This window comes from Strix uralensis, chromosome 16, assembly GCF_047716275.1.
Source record: "Strix uralensis isolate ZFMK-TIS-50842 chromosome 16, bStrUra1, whole genome shotgun sequence".
Classification (NCBI taxonomy): Eukaryota; Metazoa; Chordata; class Aves; order Strigiformes; family Strigidae; genus Strix; species Strix uralensis.
The window spans coordinates 12,607,540-12,626,944 of record NC_133987.1 but is presented as its reverse complement, the minus strand read 5'-3'; the positions used below and the strand labels follow the sequence as shown (position 1 = coordinate 12,626,944).

At 36.3% G+C, this 19,405-nt stretch overlaps 1 protein-coding gene across 5 annotated transcripts in view; it reads left to right on the top strand.

Moving 5' to 3' along the window:
• The window catches only part of VPS35L (VPS35 endosomal protein sorting factor like), a 58,315-nt gene that overhangs the window by 30,302 nt on the left and 8,608 nt on the right, over positions 1 to 19,405 (top strand). For 4 of the 5 annotated variants that reach the window (XM_074886037.1, XM_074886038.1, XM_074886041.1 and 1 more), the window contains 6 exons: positions 1,031 to 1,094; positions 3,127 to 3,225; positions 4,042 to 4,119; positions 5,440 to 5,554; positions 15,732 to 15,871; positions 17,625 to 17,790. In XM_074886037.1, the coding sequence (XP_074742138.1) occupies positions 1,031 to 1,094; positions 3,127 to 3,225; positions 4,042 to 4,119; positions 5,440 to 5,554; positions 15,732 to 15,871; positions 17,625 to 17,790 (662 nt within the window). Of the gene's footprint in view, positions 1 to 1,030; positions 1,095 to 3,126; positions 3,226 to 4,041; positions 4,120 to 5,439; positions 5,555 to 15,731; positions 15,872 to 17,624; positions 17,791 to 17,919; positions 17,990 to 19,405 lie in introns of all 5 variants that reach the window. The other variant, XM_074886039.1, reaches the window with a different exon arrangement.

The window sequence follows — 19,405 nt, the reverse complement described above, 5'->3', positions numbered from 1 at the left end:
AACTGACCCAGAGATCTCATTACAAGTCTTCTGAGCCTTTCAGAGCCCATCAGTTGACTCTCTTGATTGGCGATGCACTAATGAGCTAATCATGCTGAGATTTTCTTTCCTCCTTTACTGAGTTTGTATAATATAACTATTGTTCTCTTCCCATCTGGTGTCTGAGCTAGGAAATTGGTAACTGATACACTAAAGGTCAAAGCTGGAGCCAAGTATATAATAGTAAAAGGATTAAATTGTATTAGTTAATTGTAATTTAACTTTTTGTTCATCCATTTTCAGTGAAACAGGTTTGACTTAGTGGATTTTCATGTGATGTAAATTTGTTTCAAATCAGATTTGGACTGTTGCTATAGAATAGGTATCTGTGGTAATCTTGAAACTCTTTTTACACATCAGTTTAGTTCAGTTCTTACTAAAACATCAAAAAGGGAGCACTGTAATAAGGTAATGTTAATTATTTTTTAAATTGTGTCAGGGTTAATTAAACCAAAAAAACCCCAAACAAACAAAAAAAACCCCAAAATAACCTAATGTTGTTTATAAAATAAATACATTAACTACTACATATACTATTTAAAGTGTATTTTTAAAGTTTTTACCCTTAAATAGGATAACTTTTTTCTAAGAAAAGATTTACTAATTTCTTTAGGTTTTTATAATTAGTTCCTACTCATGTTCTCATGTTGTAACACAAGACTAAAGCCACTTGCTTGCTGCAGTAAAGAATATTAGCTTAGCTTCCTTCTCCTGCCAAAGTCTGAGTTTCTGTAAAATCTAAAGACTCTCTTAGCAATTTTTACCTTTTTTTTAAATTTGGAATTTAGTTTGCATGGTTGACTTGGTGATATACTCATATTAAAATTAGTTTTATTGCTTCATAACTAGAATTACAAGCTTGGTGGTCTTAGTGTGCCATAAATATTTTATATGGACGTAATGTTGTATAAATTAGTATGTATCATTTGAACCTTTACAGATAATAAATAAGCAGTATTCTAAAATTTACCATATAAATTTTCTTTTATAGTGCACTAACACTTGAGGATGAGAAAAGAATGTTAGCAGCTTTGATAAATGGATTCATAAAAATGGTGAGTGACAATTGTGTGCAACTGTTGGGGTCTACGTTATAGCTCAGATTTTCACGAGATCCCCATGAGAAACAGGTGCCTCTAGCTGAATCACACACTGTCTGACTTGCTTAAGATCATTGAAAACCCAAACCGGTGTATTTTAGTGAAATAAGTATGCATGTATTGAAAGAAATATCATGTAATGTTGAAGCTGACATGGTGCAGTATTAGTTTAAAGTGCACCTGTTTGTTTAATCATATTTTCTGCTATTTTTTTTGAAATCTCTTGTAAAACTTCATAAGTATTTAAAAGTTAAACAGCAATTAAAGTCTTGCCTATTATAGCATCAGAGAGGTCACTGATGAATGTGAATGAAGTTCCACTACCTAGCTCTGAATGGAACCCATACCAGCTTTAAAAAACACAAAATAACTATAACTTGTATGTTATTCTTATCTCTGTTTATCTTAATTTCCAAATAAGATAATTTGTATCATCAAATTAGTAGTCCCACAAAAACTCCAATTGTTTTGTCTTGAAATTAATTTTTAACCCTTCCCTCCCTCTTATGCCAATAAAATCTTTTGTTCTTGACTGTTGTGTTTGAGTTGTCAAGTTCTTTTAGGGAGATGTTCTCAAGCTTTTTTATTCTGTAACCAGGTACCCAGGTACTCTCAGTGCCTGACTTTTCTTTCACGTGGTCAGAGCTAACAGGCTTTGTCTCTACTTGTCCTCTTTGTTGCAATTCTATGAATTTATCTCTAGATGGTTGCTTTATCTTCAGCTATAATAATTTCCTATTTAATATGTTTTTTAATATAATTTTGCTCTATTAAGCTTTATATGTTGTATAATATTGTATAATTTCCTTTAGGAGGATTTCCCACATTGAATAATATTTGATGTGGCTTTATAGCCTTGGTTTAGGAGGAAAAAAAATCCCATAGCAGCAAAACGACTAGTTATGAATTTTAAACTAGCACTCATTAAGATGTGGAAAAGCAGTTGTAACAGTCATCCTTACAGTCAGGCTTTTTTTTTGTAAAATTTATATTTTTAGAGGAGTTTTTCTTGAGATGAGGACTCAAGAATCAGCAGTTGTAAAATAGAGGAAAGGCAAAGACAGTTGTCTAATAAGAAGCAATCCTTTGTTTTCTGGTGCAGTTCCTTTGATCTTTCACTGTATGGATTAAATGCAATTTTTAATTCCGTAAAAATTTCTTTTGCATGTGGCTTGAGAAATAATAAATAATGCAGTCTTTACTTCTCTTAGAAAAAAATTCTTTTTGAATACATAAATGTAGATTGCCTGGAGACTGTTTCTCTTGCTAGGCTTTTAATTGACAGCTGAGACACTCCAGCTGACAGCACTTGGGTTTTTTAAATCTGGAGGGTTGGAAGTAGGGTATTCTTACACAAGGGTTGTTTTTTGATTCCTATTCTTTTCTGCCAGCATGCAAGGTTTCAGGCTTTTGCAATACTATATAAACATATATTTATTAACCAAACTGGAGGAAAATCCTGCTTTTCTTACTGGTATATCTGGTTAGGAAAATGCTAATTTCTCTTGGAGGCCCTTTATCAGCTAGAAATTACAGATATCTGAATACAGATTCACTGATCTATTTCTATTTTTCTCAGGTTTTTTTGTTTTGCTTTTGCAGTATGAACTATACCAAGCCTTTGTCCCTGTTCTGTAAAGAATCAAGAATTCTGCTAGTTTTGAAACCACCTCACAAATCTAGGATTTACATTTTATTTTCTCGATAAATGCTTGATCTACAAAGTAGAAGATCATGTGGAGTATGGATAAAAAAACCTTGCGAAACTTTCAGGTTTCCCGGAAGGTTAAGTATTGGAAAGCAGATAGTTGAAAGGACAGAGATTCTCCAGGTGCTATTTTGTTGTCAGCAGGGTTTTTTCGTACCTGTATATGGGGATTTTGACTTTTGAATATGTGTGGTTTATCTTCATGCAGTTTTATGTCTCTTAAAGTTAATGGCCTACAGTGGTAAAATCTAGGGTGGTGGGTTTTTTTGTCTTTTATAGGTTTCATTTGGCCGTGACTTTGAACAGCAGCTGAGTTTCTATGTTGAAGCCAGGTCAATGTTTTGCAATCTGGAGCCTGTTCTAGTCCAGTTGATTCATGTAAGCTACAGTTTATCTCCATTATCTTAGTAAGTGGGGATATGTTTGCAGTTCTCCCATTCCCTGCCCAGATTATTGGTCTATGTCAAAATAAATCTGAAGTCTTTTTATCAGGTGTTTTTAAAGTAGACTTTGATCTCATCTCTCATTTTATCACCCTAAACTCTCTGAAGTTCTTGCTTGACAGGCATGCATGGTATCATTGCAACAAAGAAAACTGGCTATCTTACAAGAGATTTCATATCTAATAAAATAAATGGCACTTTTGTGCATTCAGAATTTGGGTTCTCTCTTCTATAATCCTCCATCTAGGAGAGATTAGACTGTGTCTGGCTGCAGATAGAGGCAGAGTCCTGCTGTGATTGGGACAGTTAATCTCTTTACTGTATTGAGTCACATGTCAGGTGAGCATTAGCTGCATCTGATTCCTTTGCAAAATTGTATCTTCTCTTAAACCCTTTTATTATATTGGCTTTGGTTTTTTAATAAGTGTGTTAGCTAGAAATTGTGATTTTTATGCCAGGAAGGAAGTGATGACAGCACTATAGCTAGGAAGCAAGGGATGATCTAAAGCCTTGAATAAATCAACAAGTCTACCTTCACAAACCTTCAGAATCATATTTGCTTTAAGGAACAGTCACTAAAATTCTCCAGGTAAAAACTAAATGGTACAGTGAGGGCACACCATATCAGGGTCCCTTTTGACAGTTTCTGTTCTCTAAATGCATGCAATAAAACATGCAGTTTGTTATTTGCATGTGTATTTTTCTTAATCTGTGTATTTTTCTTAATGATTTGCTTTTGGTTTTTGTGTAGTCTGTGAACCAGCTAGCAATGGAAACAAGAAAAGTGATGAAAGGAAATCATTCCAGAAAGACTGCTGCGTTTGTCAGGGTAGGACTGACTCTAACAAACTTTGAGCCTGCCTTCTTAGCAGATAATACTATCTACTGCCACCTAAGTTTATAAGTTTTGCAAAAACAATATGTTAGTATTTTTTGACACTGTGGTCTCATTTTCTGTTGTTACCATTGATCTTTACTGTCTAAAGCTAAATGCTGCCATTTAAGAAAAAAACCACCAAACCATCTAATGGCAGCTTTGTGTTAAAAAGGAGCAGCAAGATTGACTCCGTCTCCGAAGGAAGGGTCATTGGAGGTCTTTGTGTGAATTCTAGAAAGCTCAGCTTTTCAAATTATATTTGAAATAAAATCCTTAATTTCTGTGTAACTCAATCACAGAGAGAATGGAAGATAGAGGGAAAGAGAGAATGGAAGATAGAGGGAAAGAGAGAATGGAAGATAGAGGGAAAGAGAGAATGGAAGATAGAGGGAAAGAGAGAATGGAAGATAGAGGGAAAGAGAGAATGGAAGATAGAGGGAAAGAGAGAATGGAAGATAGAGGGAAAAGAATATATTTAAACTTCTGTCTTGTAGTATCAGTGTTGATATGCTGAAATCAGTATTTGAATTTCAAATAAAGTGCTCCTTTTGGCTTTAGTGCCTCTGAATCTGTATAGGTATGGTCAAATGAGCTTTGAACTATGCATAGGCTGTGCAAGTTCCTTGTGTTCCCCTCTTCTCACTTGAAACATAGCAACTAAGATGTCTTCATGTGTTGGGAAGGTGTTTGCATATGCTACCATTAATGAATGGATTTTTGTTCATGGCACCTGTGCACAATGTCCTGCACAAAGGGTAGCTCGGGTGACACTGGCCAGCCTCTGTATGCCTGGGAGCTACTTGCTCCATCTGGGTGTTTGGGCTGTTGCAGTAGGTCTAAAGCTGCAGCATGCTGCACTAGATCTGCTTCCTCCCAAACATACGCAATGCACCTGCTTTGACCAGTTTGACAGCTGGATTGTCCCTGAGGACCAGTAGTCTGCTTTTCTAGTTAGATTTTTGGTCTTGAGCGGCAAGCTGGTTACATGAGGAGAGAGGAACTCCTTGAGCTAGAGTCATAGAGTAAGTTTTGAGCTTACCTACTTGTAATAACAATAATTATTAATAATAAATATTGTTATCATTATTGAAATAATAATGAAAAATTTTAAGTTGCTGATTTTGGACTTCACATAATACTTGCTTTTTTATTGAAAGTCTTTCCCAAAACTAATTAACAGAATGTGATTCCTAATTGTGTAGAAAATCAGTAATGATTGCTATAACTCTGAGTTAGGAGTTTTCTTCAGTTTCATTTTTTTATTTGCTTTAGGCTTGTGTTGCCTTCTGCTTCATCACAATTCCATCTCTGAGCAGTATCTTCACACGTCTTAATCTGTATCTACACTCCGGACAGGTTGCACTGGCAAATCAGTGCCTTTCACAAGGTAAGGCATGAATTTGTCTACTTAAAGGTTCCCTTGTCTCAGAAATATTTCTAACTGTGAATAATAACTTGGCTGAAATCAGAAGTGATATAATTATATTGATGATGTAATTAAAATACAGCCCTGTTTCAAGCATTGTTACAGTGAAAACTTGTCTTATTAAAACAGTTCTTCAATTCTAACACGAATCCTGTGATCTAAATAACTAAGACAGCTGACTCTAGTTGACAATAGTCATGGCTGTGAGGTAGCTTGTACTAAATTACTTAGAAATTATGGAAAGCATGGAATGTTTTTCTCCTGTGTAACTATGCAAGCACTCTAATCACAAATGATGTGCTTTATTGTAACAGTGGAAAAGGAAACTGGTTCATCTGTGCAGGATTTTGTCAGCCTGTGAACTACTAACCACAGTGAGCTGGAAAAGAATTAAAACTTAGGTCAATGAGACCAGAAACTTGCTATCAAAGCACATTTGTGCTAAACACTTAGCTAAGAAAATATGTCACTATATCAGAGTGAAATGATGGAGTAATAGCAGATAATATGAAGAATATAAAATATATTTTCTTTTTTTGATCTGAATTGTTGATTGAACCAGGGCCTGAGTACAGTTTTTAGCCATCCGGTTAGCTCAGTCTTATGTAATTGGACATTCTGACAAAAAGTGATTTGGGGAAAAAAATTGGAGCTACTCTGTCACCAGAATGAGCATTAAGTCTGTATCCCCATTTAATGTGATCTTGTTCTGTTCGTATCACAAATGGAAGACAGAAAGTATTCTCATACTTCTTGTTTTTATTATCTTTCTTTTCCTTTTTAAAGTGATGTCATTCTACTTTGTTTTGCAATTTTAATACTGACTTTAGATATCTGCTTTCCAGTGGTAAATGCTTTTCCTTTACATGTTTTCAGTGGAGCTGTGAGAGTCATAAATTGGATTACTTTGCAACATTTTTCTGTTGTGGCTATTAATTCTTTGTTTTGGCTCTGTGCTTCTTCACGAGAGCTTGTTTTCCAAGCTCTGCATTTACCAGTAAGTTCCAGCTGCACAAACAAGCTGACTTAGGATGCTGATTAAGACTTTTTAGTACATGGTGACTGTTGTCTGTCTTTGTTTTGAATCTGATGCTGCCCATATAGCAAAGCAGAGGGATTTAAAGTAAAGCTGGCTGTTGTGTCCAAGTATGTTGTGCAAATAAAAGATCTGCAAAGTTTGTTGTTGTGCAATTAGTATTGTGCAGTTTCTTTGTAGATAACAGTGTTTACTAAAAATTGGCTCAATTTTTCTTCCTATGGTGTTTTGTTTAATTGACCAGCTTACTTCATCCTTTTTATCAATTTTGGTTATTGTTGCTGTGTGGCAGTGCATCCCTTGTTGGAAGCAAATCCAAAGCAGTTTTTCTGTAATATTTGGTCTTTGAGGACTATGCCCTGCCCATGCTGGAACCAACTTTGTGATTTAATAACCTTTCAATTTATAAACTGCTTTTTCACTATTTTTGTGATCAAAGTCTTTTCAGAGTGAGACTCCTGGGCCCCAGCAATTGTCCAGATTTTTCAGTGTGAGTTTATATAAATGTGCACAGCTGTTGTTTGACATGTGAACACAGTGCACTCACTAAACAATGAATAGGATCCCCATTCTGAAATTTTTTAAGGTAGGAGGTATATGCAAAGCATTATGCACTCAGTCTCTAAAATACATATTTTTTTAACCACTGTCTCCTGCATTTTAGACCCAAAAGCTAGAGAGAGGAACATTTGGTCCATCTCAGCTTTTGCTGAAATGAAGCATGTGCAAAACTCTGGTGTTCAGTAACTCATTTCGTTTGCCAAGGTTTTATTGTTATACACTTTTTTGCTTCCTTAGGAAAAGCTATTTTGGACATAATTTGTATTCAGACACATGTCACTTGCATGAGTAATTTAGCATGTGTTAACCAGTTAGGCAACAGTGACACCAGTCTTGGGACACTTTTTGTGACCTGTCTTTGTATGTTCTCATGTATCGTAGTCAGATAACATGTCCTTGAAAGTTACTTTTAACACAGTTTAATCTGTCTCTCAAGTGAATGCATTTCATGTGTATGGGTAATACTGATTAATTCATAACAGCAAATTTAAATCCAGTCACCTGAGTTAACTGATGCCAATTAGACACTGATCTACTAAAACCAATGCAGCATGAAGTTTTAAGAGTGTGCAATTAATGATAGCATTAGGCTAGGAAGTGAAATGGTGCCTTGTATGTAACCTTTATTTCATGCTGATTGGAATTAGCTTAATTGGTTTAAAATTGGGAAGAGAAATAAAACTGAAAGGTAATGTACCTGATCTGATAGATCAGTCAGTAGTGGGGCATGCATGTGTGCGTGTACATGCAGTTTCTTTTTAAAGATTACAGCTTTTGTTTTCAGAGAGTTAAATTCTTGGATTTTTATTTATTTATTTATTTTTAGGTTCCTACAGGGAGTCTAGCTATTTCAGTGAGTTGAGTTTTTACTTAAACATATAACAAAATTGAATTTCACAGGATAGACTTCTGTTGGCAATAGGGAGATTTCTCTAAATTACCAATATATCTAACAAAATTACCTATTGGAGTAGATAAGGGGAATTTAAAATATTGCTTTTTTTATAAAAAGGATGTGCAGGTCATAACTGTAAAGTTTACCAGTCTGAGGATTGCACTGATAAACTACCAACACCTGCAGAGCCACAGCTAAGCTAATCTATTTGTAACTGGAGGAGTTTGGGTTTTGCCTCATTCCCAGTCTCAAGGGGCAGCCATAGTAAAAACCATCAGTCCTAGTGCCTCGCTGGTCCAGTTTGCTCTATCAAATCAGGGCCTTGCCTGCTGGGATTTGCCACACCGTTAGTCAAAGCAACTGTGTGGTGCATGTTTGAACTCACCCAAATATTTCAGTATTAGAAAACTGTAATTGTAGTTTTTCTTAATAGATTTTCTTCAGTACAGTGAAATTGGGTCAGAAACATTAATTAATATGCTCATGAGAAGTCCAGTATTAATACACGGGCGGATGTCTGTCCAGGTATGCTGTTCAACATGTATTAAACAAGACTATTGTCTCTTTTGTCTCCAGCTTCCAAGAGGTGCTTTAAATAAAATGAATCTGTAATTACATTCGGAATGTTTTGGGTGATTTTGTCCTGGATGCATAGCTTGTACCTCTGGAGAGCCTATTAAAAGACCACTTTAGAAAGGAAGATGCTAGATTTTACAGAGATGCATTTTTCATTTTTTTTAACTGAGCCACAGAACGCTGCATGCTGCCAACGTAGAATAATAAATTCCCATTGGTCATGCTTTCTGTCATAGGGAGTGCTTGGACTAAATTGAGATTAAATGCATGCTCTGTTGTGTCACTCTTCCGGCTTTTTGAGATATAGGTATTATTTTAATTGCACATATTTCCTCCCCATGGAAATGCAGCTTTTGCCTGTCAAAGAACAGACAGCATGTTTTTTTAATTGTTGGTCACAGCATTCAGCAGGTGGGTCGAGATGATGCAACTTTCTGGTAATGTGTGTTGAGTGGCATTTTTAGTTTAAAGGATGCGAAATCCTTGCCATGCTTCAGAAGTAACATGCTGAGTGAATAAAGTAGTTCAACTAATTCTGTGTGACTAAATTCACTGGGATATTTTCAAACATAAAACTTTATAAAAATTGAGAGTCTGTCCTCCAAATCAGCTGACGTAGATCTTTGTTTAGCAAATGCGTTTTAATTCTGAAGCATGCAGTGCTTAATGTACTTCTAGATAATTGTTCTGTTGTTCAAATATAGCTGAAACACAGTTTCGCTAGTAGATTGCAAAAGGAATTTCTTTTTTCTGCTTCAGAAAATGTTACTTTTCCATGAATATTCTTTAAATATGACAGGCTTCAGCCACACTTTGGAGAAAGTATGGTATGGAATATCTAATAAGTAATTTTAAATCATAATCTAATAATGTGTTAGTATATTTTCTCAGTAGCATTAAATAACAATTTTTAGTGTTCCTTCCTAATCTCCTGAAATCTTTGTAGACCTGAAGAATATAAATAGGATATAAATAGAGAGAATTTGAGGTAAAGAATTTAGAGAAATAAGAACCTGAAGAGGTTTTCTCAATTACAGATTTTGGCACTGCTTGGCTCACGCTTCTCTGGTGAGATTGGTATATGCTGTCTCTGTTATCTTTTTTAAATACTGTTTTTCTTTAAAGCAGCAAAGTAACTTTGGGAGAAAGTGATGTGAGATACTGTTTTCCTTACTAGTAATGCTAAACGTTGCTTTATTTGAACAAAATTATGATTTGTACTGTTACCTGGGATTTCCATAGCTGGAAACTTCTCCCATTCTCCCATGAGCTTTTTCTTGTTCCTCTCTCTATCCCAGCCCATAGCTTTTCCATATGATTTGAGAGAGATAACATCTCTAAGATTTTCAGACTAGCATTTCCTATCAGTTTGTCAGTTCTTCAAGTCTGTCTAGCCCATGACCTGTTTTTGAAAGTGGCTAGTAGCATCTACTAAGGGGACGACATACAGGAAACAATAATGTAGAAGGATGCTTCCTAGCTTTCAGCTGCAGGTGGTCTAAATACATCCTTCAACAAAGGTTGCATATGGACCACACTATTGAATAAAATAGATGGACTCAATTTTTACTTTTTGGCTGTTGTAACTTCATGTGGCAGTGAGTTCCGCAGTTACATGCTACTTGGAAAATACTACTTAGGGCTTTATTTCTGTATGGTTTTTAAACATTAGCTGAGTGTTTCAGTGGGTGCAGCTGATCTACTAGTGATACTGTGAAAAATTCGGTCATTCTTGATTCATTTTCTTCATGCTACCTATAAGATGATGGCATTGATAAGTTTCTGAAGAATTTGTGTCAGTATAATCTTTTCTAATAAGGAAACACTTTCATGCCTTAGCACCTTTTTTATCTTCTTTTTATCCTTTCAGAAATGGGAAGATCAGGACTGTATTCCAGGTATAAATGCACAACAGCTATATAAATGATACAATGACACCTCAGTTTTCCATTACTGTCCTAATGATTCTTACAATTGCCTTGCCTTTTTGACAGCTGTTTAGTATGTAGTTTTCAGGAAACCATCTATAATGACTCCAAAATCTGTCATCAGTGTAAATAGTCTATTTAGAGCTTATCTTTCTATAGTTATAGTAAGGGCTGATTCTTTCCCTGCATGCCTTACTAATATTAGACTTCATCTGCTGCTTTATTGCTCAGAATCATGAGATCCATCTGCGATGATTTGCAGTCACGTTCCAGACTAGTCTGCAAACATTGTCACCTCCCAGCTCATCGTAAGGACATGTCTCTCTGCAAAACCTTAAGGAACGCAGTAGTCATTTCACTCCACTGTGAAAACTTTTTATTCCTGCTCCTTTCCCTCTCCACCCCATCCTTTATTAAGTTATGAATCCTCAGGAGGACTTTCCTCTTTACCTTTTGTCAGCTTAGTTGTTTTAAGAGCCTTCTGTAGGAGGGACATTGTTAAATGTTTTTTAAAAATCTAAATGTTTGCATTCCTGGGCGACTTTTAAACACAAACTTGCTGGTTCTTTGGAAAACTTGAGAGATTTCTGAGGAATGATTTCTCTCTGCAAAAAACCATATTGACTCTTCAGTGCTGTATGATGTTTTTCCATGTGTCTACTTGTTTGATTTTTATTTTTTCTTCACCTCATAATAACAAGGAGAAACTACAGTATTTAACTATAGTATTTATTATTTCAAAGTTTCCAGTATTACTAATGGAGCTCTCTTTAAAGACTGATGGTGATACTTCTTCACCTCACAGTCTTTAGGGATTACATGGAATTTAGAGAGGCAGGGTGAAATTTGTGGGGTTTTTTGGGGGGGGAAGGAGAGTGGGTGGGATGGGTGTGTGTGTGTTGCATTTACTGATTACGGTTTAAGAACAAAATATCTTGTATCCAGTGTCCTTGTTCATACTATATGATCTCCCTGTACGAATCTTCCCTCCCACTTACACCTCTGTATGCCTTTAGAAGTACTAAGACCTTGCTAACAATCTAGAATCAAGCTATTCCTTAAACTAGCAAGCTTCACGTATGTAATTACATTTTCACCTGCAGCTAATTCATAGTATGAAGTAGTATGAATTAACATAGTACATTCCAGTTCACCAAGCAGCAGCACATTCATTTTCTGATTTCATCTTTGTTACTTCAAATAATTCTTTGTAGTTTCTGGATGGGAAGTGATGTGTAGAGGATTTTTAAGATGGAGAATGTTCCATAGCTGAAGGGAAAAACCCGTTTCAACAATACGACAGAATTCTCACAGTGACCTCACGAATGTGAGGAGGAGGAGTTCCAAATGTTTGCAATGCTTGGTTGTCAAAACAGTAGTGCGTTAATTTGTTTAATAGGAAAAAAACCCACACAACAAAAAACTCTATGCTTGCTTCCCATTAATTTTTTGCACTGGACTACAAGGCTTCATTAAATTTCCATCATCTGTCAGATGTGGAAGCAAAATCTTCAGAGTATTAAAATATGCTTGACAGTGTTGTAGGACACAAAGGTGATGTGGAATGCAGAAGACTGCCTATGGTCCCTGGTTTTGTCCTTTGGGGGCACTTAGCCTTGTGTAATTGTATCTGTGACTAAAAATAGCTTGTGTAGGTATGTCAAACCCACTCTCTTTTGCTCTTTGAAGGTGGACTTAAGGAGCTTAATTGTTTTCCCATCTCTAATGGCTTTGTTCCTCCTTGTCTTTTTGCCTGCCTGAAATCTTAAATTAGTACAGTTTAATTGACTATCATAGATGCAGCAAACACAACCTAAGCTAAATTTTTATATGTAGAAAGATTGATATATTGAAATATATGGAGGTACATGTATTTGTGTGTATGTATAATTAAGTGTGTGTGTGTACATACCATCATGAATATTGACAATAGCAAAATATTCAACACCAATTTCACTTGCTTTTTCTGTAGGAGAGTATTACTGGAAGTGCTGACTTGGACATCCAAGACTGTTAGTTTTTGTAGCCTGAAGGTCAGCATGTATGCTCAGGGGAAAGATTTATGGGATTATGGTCAACCAAAAGGAAGGAGCTGCTGTGAAAGGATAAATTTAGTGAAGCATGAAGTATGTCATGTTCGGAGCACTGCACAAGATATTAACAGCAGTCTGGGAAGACTTTATCATGATGATTTGTTGTAATGCGCAGGCTGCTCTCCCCTTATCCAACTTAACAGTGGCTCACTTTAGGAGCATTATCGTACTTTAGGCAGATAAGAAAACAGCATCCTTCACTGGAAGAAGCCTTTTTTATCTTTTTTAAATTTTATTTTATTTTTTTTAAATCAAGGACATAACATCGTTGTGGTTTTTGATGCTTTTTTAAGTGGCTCTTTATACCTTTGGAAGCCAGAAAAAGCAGGTGTATGGTTTTCTCTTGAAACATCTCTACAGTAATTCCTTTATAAATTGACTTTAAAAAGATATACAGAAAGGACCATTGCATAACCTCATAATTATGTAATTCAGAATTAAATACCTATGCTCATTTCATACTTATTAAGAAAATAGCACATCTGTGACAACCTATTTAGTAAACTTTTCCTCCAAACTCAGAGCATGTGATGCATACTCTGACACCTCTCTACAAGTGAATAGGGTGGTAGTGTTTGGAGGACAGTTTTCTGCAAAGTCTCTAGTAAAACCTTTGCATTAATGTGAATTTACTTTTTTTTTTTTTTTTTTTTTTTGCCTCTTGCAAGGCACGTATACCTTGGGTGAATGTGCTTTTAGTGTTCCAGTGTAAGAACCATTTTGTGGTTAGCATAGATTGGCTGAACTTGTAGCAAAATGAACATATTCTCCTTTGCCAGTACTTGGACCAAAGTAAAATATCCATCTCTTTAATAGAAAATGCAACTAACTGCTTTTATGCTCTATGGCTTTTTTGGCTTGCCTTGCTGCATTGTTTGGGGGACAGAGGAAGGGGGATGAGGCAAGGAAGAATTAAAAGTGTGGGGGCAAGAGCCCTGCCGTCTCCGCATTGTGCTGAGGCAGCGACAGCGTGGGGGGGGGGTTGCAGGGTGACCTCCAAACACGAGCCTGCGGCAGCGGCGAGAGGACAGCAGCCATATGGAGACGGCAGGGAGGCAGCAGCTGTGTGACTGCTGTGCTTAGGGAAGGAAAAGATGGAAGCGCAGAGGAGCTTGTCGCAGCGAGCACAGGGCCCGGTGAGCAGTCTGTGGTGTGGACGGGTCTCTCCTCATTCCCAGCAGCAGTCACCTGCGGGGGAGCTGGGCACGCTGCGCAGGGCGCGCGAGGGAGCTCAATCAGATGAGAACGCAGTTCTCCCTCGCAGCAGCAGCAAGAGGTCGAGAAGAGTAAATTGAATCAAATTGCAGTTATTCATAGTGAAGATAAGTTTTGTTTTGTGCTATGGCAGAAGTTTAGAGGAGAATGTCTAGGACTGTGATTGCTAGGAGAGCAGGCAGTAAATTAAGGTGAGGTACTTTGCAGCTCTTCTCTTTCATTGTGGAGACCCATTATGAAAAAACTTCAGAAGGCAGGAGTATTCTCTGCACAGACATGGGTACTTTGGTATGCAGACTATTTTCTGAGACATATTTTTTCATTTGTCTGGTCACATGTTTTTATTATATGTTGATGTGGGGCATGTACTTTTTTTTATTTTTCTGCTGAGACAACTGTGGAAGTGACAGCGATTCATTTACTTGTGCTAGAATGACCATCTGCTGTTGCTTTCCTTCTAATAAAGCTCAGAGAAAGATTACTTACCTTCCTTTGGGTTGGTTGTGTAAGCTTACATGTTGTTTGAAATAAATAAAAAACATACTTTCACCTCAAAATAAATGTGCAGAGTAAAAGGAAGGATGATGTTTGACTGAAGGGGTCTGCATTCTAAGCACTGGAAAGTTCAGAAGGGCTTGAGCACTCGTGTGCTGAGAAGAAATAAGAGTCAGAAGAACTACAGTTTTTTCCAAAGCACATGTTTCCCTGGTATTCCTCATAAGCTTAAATTAGATATCAGTTGGTACTATATTTAGCAAATTTGCTTGGAGTCTCGTGTGCTCAAATGAATTTTTCCAGAGCAAGCTGCAGTCCTGGAAATGCCCATGCACGCCTGTCAGTGGTATCTCCATCCTAGCCATGTAACAGCTCTTGGCTTTCACCAAGAATTTGCTTTTGCTCTTTGCTAAAATTTGATTTCATGGCCTCAGTCTCTGTTCCTGTAAAATAAAGATACAGTATTAATCCTTAAGGATGCTTTGAAGTATATGGCTAAACAACTTGAATGGGATTTGGATACTTGGATATTTTGAAATATAGCGGAGAAAGTGCAAAAGAATGTTGCTGTCAGGAATTTTTTTTAGTGAACTCTTAGTATATATAGGAGGCCTTCTAGGGTAAGAGGGAAAATGTTTTTAATTTGTGACTATTAACTACTTAAACTGAGGAATACATGTTCAGGTGTTAATTTTTTTTGGTAGAATTAGAGACATAATAAGAGTTATGAAAAAATTCTTAATAGCTATTTTGCCAAGGCCATAATGGTGGATGGTTTCTGTAATTCCTATACTGTGATTCTTGCAAAGACTAATTTTATCTAGGTAACCAGCAATACCTCAGCTTCTGGTACTATATTAGTATTTTACTTTTAATGACTAGAAATACTTAGAGAATAGAAGTTTTCCATACTTCCTTATAACTTTAACAGCCTTTTGTGAATGAATTCGTGAACAAGATAGCATGACCTTTTTTCCCCACTTTGGATTCCCCGTTCTCTTGGCACAAGCATTTCTTTAGAAAGGTCAATTTTGAATGGTGTGCTAATTTTTTTTTATTATTATATATGCAATATATTTGAAACAATGTTGTCCTCTTGTTAAGCAAAGGAGAATTGTAATTTCATAAGTCTCGAGTGATGTGGGAACTTCTTTTGAAAAAACAGCATCACTTGAATTACCACAGATTTTGACTGCTGAGTCTTGAGTTTCTTTGCAGTTAAGCATACGTTCATTTTCTGTAGTCCATTTGAAACAAACTTGAAGCAATCATTGGATCACAGGCATGACTGCCATCGCAGTTGGAGTGATAATACAGCAACTATATTTTTATTTTGTAGCCGATGCTTTTTTCAAAGCTGCAGTGAGCCTTGTTCCTGAAGTGCCAAAAATGATCAGTGTAGATGGAAAGATGCGACCTTCTGATGCCTTCCTCCTGGAATTCCTTTGTAATTTTTTTTCCACATTATTAGTTGTTCCGGTAAGTTGTGTGTGTATGAATAGCACATAGGCTGGTAGACAATTTTGACTTTCCTGTTTAAAAGTTTAGAGCAGACTGGGCTTTTGATAGTGGGAGATGCACTGGTTAGTTTTCCAGCAGCAAGCTGAACCAGTTTGCTCACTGGCTGCAAAATCACATACCCCAATGCAAAATCAGGAGGCAGAACAATTGCTTGGAGGTGGAGGTACAGCATTGCCTACCTCAGTAGCACCTTGCACTTAACTGGATTTGGGATAGAGTGAAATCTCACCATCATTTAATTGTGTAAACATCATTTACTGTTTTAATAGATCCTTTCAGAAAAGTGGTATTATAGCTGAGCACTCACAAAATCTCATACCTGAGGAGGGGAAAAATACATAGCTCTAGTTTCTACTAGTTTCAGTTACTTTGTTATAGGTTGCCTAATCTTTTGAGTGAAATCAGTAACTATAAGATGTGTTTTGGCATAACCTTCCTCTTCTGATGAATATTTCACAAAATACTGCCATTCTGCACCCTTCCAATTTTTAACCAATTGTCAAGTTTAGATATATATATATATATATGACATTTTCCTTCCTATATTTGCAGCTATAGCTAAAAGATGAGGAAAAATTGTAAATTAATCTGGAAGACCTGAGATAAAACTTACATAGCCATGGTATTTTGATGACCTCAGAGAAGAAAAACAGGCTTCTGACTCTCAAGATTTCACTGCAGTGGAAACCTAACGCTTGAGGATTTTACCTCCCTCTGTTAACAGCTCTGGCCCTCTCTGAGAAGATTCTTCTTTCCCAGCAAGGGTCGGCTTAGTATCATGGCACATTTAAAAAAAAAAAAAATAAAAAATCTGAGGTTTATTCATTTGTTCTTGGAGAAAGTAGGTTGTTCCTCCTCACTGAAACATTCCTTACGGTTTCCTCCTTCCTTTTTTTCTTTGACTACATGTTTGGGGAAGTAGCACACAGCATAGTGCTGTCCAAAACCTTTTAATCAGAGCAGCGGATTCTCCTTTTCCAACCCCTCAGGTTCAGTAATGAAGAACTTGCAATGAGATAACAGGATTCAGAAATCAGCTTCCATAATTTTTTCTTCTCTTTACTTTACAAGATAGATGATCAGAAGTAAATGTCCCCAGTGGACTGTGACGTGTCCTGCATATGTTGGTATCATTGCGTCAACTGCCAGCTTGAAATAAGCTGAGTGTAGTATTAAAACTGCTTGCAAAAACTCATAGCTTATGTAAAGCAGATGTCTTTATATTCCTTTCATCTTAAAAGATTGTTGATTGTCTGTAACTTTGACTTCCCAGTGTAGGTGTTCTTCTGAAACTCATAATTATATGAGTAATATACTTGTTTCTATAGCATAGTGACATTATTTTAATAAAAAAATGTGCCCAGTGTGTTTAATTTTAGAGGCTTAGCTGTTAAGAAGCTGACAATTAATTTTGTACTACTCCCCCATGACTAGAAAACAAAGCATTTCAAAGTTTGTCTGCGGGGGCTGCCTAGATCAAGTTTATGATTATGGGTCAAATGGGCATTTTAGAAGGAAATTGGAACAAATTTTTAAAAGTATTTGCAGGAAGCACACTTAAAAGTAGTTGTCAGCTTTAATTATATTGTAGTTTTTGCTTTTATAGAGCTAATATTGTGACTCTAAACCCCTGAATGACCACAAATAATCCCACTTTTGTTTGGGGGTTGTTGTGTTGTTGGTTTTGACTTATCTTTTTTCTTTTCTGTAGGACCATCCAGAGCAAGGAGTGTTGTTTCTTGTGCGAGGATTACTAAATGTGATCCAGGATTATACCTGGGAGGATAACAGTGATGACAAAATCAGGATTTATACTAATGTTTTGCATCTGCTGTCTGCAATGACTCAAGAAGCATATATCTACCATGTAGATAAAGGTAACACATAAGGGTGGCTCTGGATCCTTCTGTTCCACCGTGCAATTTGTAGTATTGTGTTATCACCGTACCTAGTTAATGAAGATCAATGGTAGTCAGTCTTATAGAATGGATTATTTTCCTGTGCAGGTCCAGATATTGTAACTGAAAATAATCACTGGAGGTGGCTCCCGAACAGATGTCCCGTCTGTCCTTTAAAGTGAATCTATGCCGAGTGGTTTACTTGGTTTGTTCCTGGTGGTGTTGGTGCATACTTAGAACTATGAACGTTTCAACTAAATATTAGAACTTTATATGTATGGAGGGTTTTCTTTTAGTCTAAAGTATCAACTTGATTTATACTTCTTGTTGGTGCTTCAGTCACATTTATTAACAACTCCAGTTTTCAGAATGTAATGCCTAGTCTTCATTATTTAGATGATGTATTTGCTGCTGTGAAGGCAGGCTTTTGGTTTTGGAAATTGTGGTGTAACTTACAAAACTTTTCAGAATAGTTAGAAAAAAATTCCAAAGATTTTGCATTTTATAAAATGGCTGTAGTCTCTTTGTAATAATATTTTGGTATGCTCTAAAATTTGAGTGTTTGCCTTCTGATCATAGATAGGTTATTAAATTAAGGTAGAGTATTAATCGAATCTTTTAAAAAATACTGGCAAGATTAGTTAGTCTGAGAAGCCAAGCTAGTTTGGCTTTTTCTTTTAGTTGCACAGGGCTTTCACAAAGAGGCAGGCTGGAATATATTCTGCAGTTCTTCTGGTGAATAGTCTGTCAGTTACCAACCATAACAAAATATCTCCTGCAGTTAGAGCACAGAAAATACTTGTCAGTTGAACAACTACTCTATAGTAAATCTGCTGTTCAAATTCTGTAAGGAAATGTGGTTTAGCTGCTTTTTCTTTCACTCTATTTTTTTTTTTATGACCAAAATAGCTGTATAGTCCCAAAATGAGAAATCTAAATGAATAAGATTTCAATGGAGAGAAGCATGGAAATATAAATTAGTAATTTTTCCCCTGTAGTTAGATGATGTGTTTTTTCCTAGGTGGACCATGTACCTTAGCTTCTTAAAATGAAGTTTACTTGGGAACAGGGAATCATCTTTATCTTACATGTTCTCTGATTTACCCAGAATACACTTAAACTTACAAATTTCTTGTAACTTACTTCTTAGTAAAACATGATAAATGAGATTAAACCGCATGTTTAAAATCACAATTATATAAACTCTAAAAACTTCAACATCTCCCTCCCTCCAAAATTGAAAATACACTTTCTGAGTTTCTCTCCATGTCTTTGAGGTAATCAAGGTTTTATTTTAGGGAAAAAAAAAAGCAGTTGTCTTTTAAAATTTTGTTGTTTTCACTAAGTAAAGCCCAGTTTTGCTGCCATTGAAGATGATGGCCATATTCTTCTAAACTGCTGGGAGCAGGGAGTCTGTCTCTGCGGAAGAAGTGAAAATTGACACTATACATTGCTTTGCATTTAAGTCTAGGAGATACTTTTGAACCTGGCTCCATCCAAGAATACAGGACTGGCTTTAAGCTAGAAGATTCTTTTCAGTGTTTTGTCCCTAAAATCAAGAGGACATAACAGGCAACCAAGTGGCAGGCACTTA